At 32.7% G+C, this 7,126-nt stretch overlaps 1 protein-coding gene and 1 long non-coding RNA gene across 2 annotated transcripts in view; one reads left to right on the top strand and one right to left on the bottom strand.

Moving 5' to 3' along the window:
- The window catches only part of LOC111085421, a 29,790-nt gene extending 29,143 nt beyond the window's left edge, over positions 1–647 (top strand). Inside the window, exon 3 of the long non-coding RNA XR_002610260.1 lies at positions 348–647. This is a non-coding gene — a long non-coding RNA (uncharacterized LOC111085421). The remainder of the gene's footprint in view (positions 1–347) is intronic.
- LOC106457847 (nose resistant to fluoxetine protein 6-like) overlaps positions 1–7,126 on the bottom strand; it is a 36,515-nt gene that overhangs the window by 12,076 nt on the left and 17,313 nt on the right. Inside the window, exons 5-8 of the mRNA XM_013917298.2 lie at positions 6,716–6,822; positions 4,963–5,134; positions 2,148–2,243; positions 365–457 (exon numbers count right to left, since the gene is read on the bottom strand). Coding sequence (XP_013772752.2) covers positions 365–457; positions 2,148–2,243; positions 4,963–5,134; positions 6,716–6,822 — 468 coding nt within the window. The remainder of the gene's footprint in view (positions 1–364; positions 458–2,147; positions 2,244–4,962; positions 5,135–6,715; positions 6,823–7,126) is intronic.

Here is a 7,126-nt window from a genome sequence, read left to right as displayed (position 1 = left end):
CTCTTGGGCTACTCTTTTACTAACGAATAGTGGGATTGACCATCACTTTGTAATGCCCCCACGGCTGAAAGGGCGAGCATGTTTGGTGTGATGGGGATTCGAACCCGCGACCCGTAGATTGCGAGTCGAGCTCCTTAAACACCTGACCATAGTGGTAATGGTTCTCGAACCATGAATCCCTTGATTCACAGTCCGGCATGCTAACCATTAAGCCACGTTTGACCCTGTTTCTAAATTGGGAGGATTAGGTGAAAGACTAATAGCATATAATAAATGTTTTGTTTTTCTGATTTAATAGATGTTTGTGGCTATGAGAGTGTCTTCATTTTTTTTCTTTCTTTTTGCAGAGAGGTAGTAGCCTTACCTGTAGATTTTGTGAAGAAGGAGCATCAAGAGGCTTATTTTTCTTTCTGATTCATATGTTGGTTTCAAAATGACGTACGCTGTCAGGAATCCACTGCAGAAAAATGAAATTTTAAAGCATAGATAATGATTTATTATTTATCCAAAATGTATCTCAGAACAAAAACCATATTTACATAAACTGTGGCGACGAGTTTGTGGTGTGAGACCTTTCTTGTTTTAAGAATAATTAATATATGTTCATAATATAGTTTGTTCAGTAAAAGCATTCTTGCAGTGATTACAATAAATACATGTTCAGAGTAGGTTGTTCTAAATATTCTTGCAATGAGAACAATAAAGATGTGTTCACGGTAGTTTATTCTTCGAAAACATACTTGCATTAAGAATAATACATATATGCTCATAGTAGTTTGTTCTACAAAACTATTCTTAGAGTGAAAACAATATAATATGTCACAAGAAAAATATGATCGTATTAATGTTTCTACGGAAAACATTCTTTTAGTGAGAAAAAAGTAAAGGGTTGTGCATAATAATTTTGCCAAAGTTACATATACTTGTAATGAAAAGAAAAATCTATAATGAATGCTCGTAGTAGTTTCTTGAATTAAAACATTTTTGCAGCGAGAAAACTAAAGACATGCTCATGATTTTTTCTGTGACAATTTTTTCAATGAGAATAACAAAAGACATGTTCATTCTTTGATAGATTGTTTAGGCAGAGTATTCATGATGAAACTTTGTAGAATGGACAGCAACTGCCTGTTGTAGAGACACAAGTGTAGAGGACGACACTTCGAAAGTCTTCCGCCATACAGTAATGTATTGTCTGTCAGTCAGTCAGTAGACACTAAAATGACATCACATAAGGGACGCTTAACGTTGCAGTTTGTATTGTCGTGACGTCAGTAAAATGTGCCCATGCTATGAATCATGAGAATAATTATGTAATCTGTAGACTACAACACAGCATGACATATGAACTTATAAAGCAAGAAATAAAAATATTTGTTACTCTTAATTTTTGTTTTATTTACTCTTAAAGGCGGAAAACTTTCGAAACGTCGTCCTCTACACTTGTGTCTCTACAACATGCAGTTGCTGTCCATTCTACAAAGTTTTGACATGTTCATTGTAGCTTGTTCTTTGGAAAATTATTTCGGTAATAAAAATAAAGACACTTTCATAGTAATTTGTTTGAAGTTAAGACTTACAGTGAGGAAAAGAAAAATTCACAATTAATGTTCAAAGCAGCTTGTTCTGTTAGAACATTTTTGTACTGATAAAAAATAAAGACACATTTATAGTATTCATCAATAACGAAAAACCATTCAGCTCATACGAATTTATTCTTACTTAGACATCATACAAAACCAAACAATGTGCAGAATTTCTCATTAAAAGTCGTGTGCTTATATGTTTTTAAATCAACTGGTTAGATGCAGTTACACTACGGACGTGTTGTTCAATTAAACAAAAAACTGCTCAAAGGAGTGGAGTTAATTTTTATCCAATCATAGCGGGAATTGAAATTCTGATGGTAACTAGAGCTTAAAACAAACTTTTCAAAAAAACACGAGATATCAAATTAATTTACTGAACTCGGTTACTTGTTACAGTTACTCCTTTTCAAAATTTTATGCTTCCTTTATTCTTTCTTCAATATTCGGAAACATGAAGCGACTTTCACATCAAAGCAGAGATCATATCAGAACCAAACTATGAATGTTTATTTACATCAGAACAAATATACTTTATTTGAAAAGTACGTATTTAATTACCTGGAAAGGAAGAAAGTGTCTAGTGCAAGAGTTGAACTAAGGAAAGGCTGAAAAGCCAATTCACCGGAAAAACTCCGTGGTGGGCAGAGCACATATAGCCCTTTGTGTAGCTTTGTGCTTAACTACAAACATCAACAACAACACTAAATATAGGTAGGATGCAAGTCGTAAAATAAACAATATGAAATTGGCGTTAATTCATTTCAACGTTGTATTAACTACTTGTTTCTTTCCTTTGTATATTAAAGCTGAGAATACTATATAGTTGTTCTTATTTTTCATCATGGGGAATCTCAGTTATTAGCCATATTTTCTCGTTAAGAAAGTATCTTTTTCAGATATGAGTACAAACTAAAGGTAAGCTTAAACCTTTTAGCCTAATTAAACTAAAAATACTGCTTTATAAGATTCTGAATTGTTAGAAACGCTACCCATGTAAAACCGACGTGAAAAAAACCCACTACATTTATTTATTTATTTTTTTTACAGGACAACTGCTGAGAGCTGCAATATCGAAACCCGGTTTCTAGCGTTGTAAGTCCGCAGACATACCGCTGTGCCACTGGGGGCCTATGTTTAGTGTATAATAAATATATATTATTAAGTTGGCTTTAACGGGTTTATAAGCATTTATTCTTAGTTAAAGATAATTGGTAATATGTTAGCGTAAAACAATTTTGTGGGTAACAACTTAGTTTACAGAGACCAATTCTGAAAAAAATATGTACTTTTATGTAAAGTGTAGTTTGGTGATATTAATGGTTAAGTAATTGTGTCAATTTCCCACAGTGTTAGTTAACAATACAGCTCAGAATCCATATGATTTGACTTGATTTGGTTTTACACACTAGAGGAGCTTAGCACCGGCCAAAGCACAGATTCTCCTTCTTCCAATTATGGAATCTTATCACAGCACGTTTATTAGTGCTAAAATGCAGGTAGCGTGACGCTGCCTTTAATATCGAATCTCTGACCACAGAGGGAGCAGCTGGCTTGTAACAACCACTGTTATTCTTTATTTTAATATTATTTATTATTGTGTATCTCTTATTTCTAACACCAAGTACTCAGTATAAATAAGATGGTTTTAATACTGTTTCTTCTACTTCTATTAGATGGTTGGAAAGTTTGGAACCGACCTTAATACAGGCTTTCCTTCCTTCAACAATCACCTCAGTGTTCTGGTGATAATGACCAATGAAATGTGATTTAACACAATCTATTATGTTTACATAATAGATTGTTACGAAAATGAACTGTTACGATTGATTGATAGTTCGTTGTCAGGGGTTTTGAAATTAAAAACAAATAAACTTGAATTCTGTTATCTTTTAGAAAACTCACGCCGAAACATGTATATGTAAACTACAGAGATCTACAGTATAATTGATGTTGAAATTTATTAGATGAACTATTATTTATATATAATAGAGATAGCCTTGGGAATTTAGGGGAACACAACTAAGGCCGAAAAGAGGTAACCCAAATTGGTTTAGCGTTTGATTAAAATGAATAAAAGTAATTTTACGCAGAAGTAGAACGTTTTGATTATCAATATAACACAAGTCATTTGCCATGACTCTAACTAAAGTCACTTACTAGTCATGCTGTTTTTTGTTGTTGGTTTTTTTTTCAGTTGGGTTACGAGTGCTATTGTTATACAGTTATACTAGACTTGCCAATACGGTCGTGTACTGATTTGAGTGGAATTTAATTCACTTTTTTTTTTACTGTGAATAAACTGTAACTACGAATAAACATTTGAATTGTGTTGTACTTGTGCGCTAACCCAACACGTTATCTCGGCTGAATATGTATTGTGTAATTTCCGAGACATAAAGGCTACTGACTAAAGTTTACCACAGTTTCTTCGAACGTTATCAAATATGAAAACTTTTTTATCGATTAAGATATTTTACATCTTTATGAAAACTGTCTAACCACTGTGAAATAAGTGAAACACTGAATTATCTTAAGGGCTATTAAATTGGTTTTTAGAAAATAATACAGGCGTAGCAGTTTTGTCTCTCTTTTCAGCCTGAGTTGAGAAACGTCATATGAGAATGTTTCTTCACCAATAAACAAAAAAATTGCCCCCAATGGCACAGCGGCATGTCTGCGGACTTATACCGCTAGAATCCGGGTTTCGATACCCGTGGTGGGCAGAGCGCAGATAGCCCTTTCTGTAGCTGTGTTGCTTAATAGCGAACAACAACAGCTTTGCACAGAAAAAGAAAAAAAGAAAGAATTACTGTAGGGTCCTAGTTAAACAACATTTATGTTATCGTTAACGCATCTTTCTAGTAAGACTACCCACCGCCAACTTTTGGGCTACTCTTTTTACCAACGAGTAGTGGGATTGACCATCACCTTATAACGCCCCCACTGCTGAAAGGGCGAGCATGTTTGGTGGGACAGGGATTCGAACCCACGACCCTCAGATTGCGAGTCGAGCGCCATAACTACCTGGCTGTGCCGGGCCTTTTCTGAAGGAATATGTCTTCAGGAGTGTTTTTAGGTTTAAGGGGGTCAATTAAATACGTTTTGTTAATGAGATGATGATCATATCTAATATATAAGCTTTAAGTGCATTATATTTTAATACATGTAAGACCATGCATTAAACAAACCATAACCTGGTCAATAGAGTAGCAAAGTTTTACGTTTTTTTTAAACATTTATTGGTCTTAACTGTTATATACTCTACACGCTGATATTCATAGAAAATACATGTTTATTTATTAAATATTCAATACAAAAAATAACTTTTTTTAAAAAATAATCACATTTAAACAATATAGTTAAACCACACGTACGGAAAATCTGGTATTTGATACACAGAAAGATGTTGCCTGAAATAATCCAAGTCATACTGAGAGCTCTGAGACCGTGCAATGCCTGTAGTTTGTCCAAAGATGTCGTGGTTTCTAAGATTTTGGAGATGTTGCTGTTAACTGACAGAGATATCAATATTCTGGTAAATGTGCCTGAAAAGAAGTGGTTTGCAGGTAAATTTCCATAGTAAATAATAATAATATGATGGCCTATCTAAACAACAATCTAGAATCTTGTGATAATTCATTATATTCAATTGCATACATTTAACAAGTTTCTAATGACAAATAACTTTTCAGGTCACTTTCACAAGACAAAACCCTTTCTAGTAAAGTATCAAACTCCGTGAATGTAGCCTAAAATCAGTGACAAAATGCTAATAACGTTTTCACATTCTAGTAGTGCCCTGTAAATAAAAAAAATAAAAAAATATTCGAATCGAAATATTCGGATCAAATCGAATCGGCTGTGCATATATATATTATAGGATATATAGGCTGAATTAAATTTTAAATCGAATAGAAAATGGTTTCTTTATTTATGTAAAGTGCTTCTACCCACAACTAGTAATGAGTATGTACTTAAACACCTGGCGGAAGAATGGTACAAAAGTGTTCTTACAAGGAAATAGGTTCCAGTATATAGACTGAATTAAAAGCTAAATTCTAATGTTCACCGGAAGTGATGTATATTCGAAAATATTGTATCGGAGCCCTAGATAGCGAATCGACTCCCCAATCCCAATTCGCAATCAAATCGAATTTCGAAGCTTCTAGTTTTCTTGAGATTTCAAATATATATATATACAAATCCTTTAGATAAACTGTTAAATAATTTTGTTTACCGAAGTGCTAGAAACTTTCTGTTCCCAAATGGAAGGAAAATTAATAAGTTTAATTATTATTATTCTAACCACTGTTAATTCCTACCATTTCAAACTGTTAGTGTGTTTTTATCTTTTAGTAAATTAGTTCATGTAACACCAATAGCTCACTCCAATTGTTTTACAAATTTATTTTTGATCTTGACGTTAATCTTCTCAAAACCTCTTTATTTGACTTTTCAAAGGATATATAATGGAAATAAGCCCAATTATCTATTTGAAGTACAAATCCTACAAATAAGTTATCATTTTATATCATGAAGAGTTCGTACACTAAAAAGGATTTTCCGGAACTACTCTAGGAAGTTTTTTCTTGTTGTTAAAATATCAACTGCTGCAAGTATTTAAACTTAAAGGCAAGGATAAATAAGATTAATGAAATAAGTTTGTCAGTAACACACACTTAATTTCTATTTTAATTAGAAAACGCTAACCAGCAAGAGCTACGAGAAGATAAATAAACTTGATATTTACCAGATTTTAAGAAGTGTTTTCACAAAAAAAAGAAAGAGACAGTCACAAACGTTTCACATGGGGAAATGTTTTCAAACGCGAAAGAATTACAGAACGAGGTTCATCAGTTAGGACTCAAAGTGTTACTAGCTACTAACAAAAACAATAGAATTTCTAAGATATAATAATTTGTTTATAGCTGAGAAGTATATTGGAAATGATGTTACTACAAAGCCAAGACTCATTCATCAATGAAATAGGTTTAAAATCTCTCGCTTCACTGCTGACAGAAATATCTAAGTTCTGATTTTTTTCTTTACATGATTTTTAACGTATTATTTATCTAAGCACACTAACTACAGTTTAAAGTTTACCAATTTAGATTGTTCATACTAACCTCGTGGCGAACGTTTGTTCCTCATGCGGTTCTTGTAGTAATAAAATGATAATGTATCATAGGCAGTTCCAACGAGAATAAATATACCCAAAATTCCTAAGACGCACCTAAAAATTACCAATAAAAAAGTAGAAGTTTGAAAACTTGTTTTTAAGCGTAATAAGGAGAACGATAACCTGAACCAAACATTTTTTTTCTTTACTTACGATATCTAAAAATAATACTTGTTCTTTAAAAAAAATCTGCAATATATATATAACTGATTCTATTAAAAGTTTGTCTGGAGAAACATAAAAAAGCATTGCATATAGTTATTGAATATATATTAAAAGTAATATATAAATACTGGGTATGCTTACTTAGCAGAAACTGCCTAAATTCGTATCGAGAGACGAAATGCTTATATATATA

Source organism: Limulus polyphemus, unplaced genomic scaffold (assembly GCF_000517525.1).
Source record: "Limulus polyphemus unplaced genomic scaffold, Limulus_polyphemus-2.1.2 Scaffold381, whole genome shotgun sequence".
Classification (NCBI taxonomy): Eukaryota; Metazoa; Arthropoda; class Merostomata; order Xiphosura; family Limulidae; genus Limulus; species Limulus polyphemus.
The sequence above is the reverse complement of the archived record's forward strand: the minus strand, read 5'-3'. Positions and strand labels throughout refer to the sequence as shown.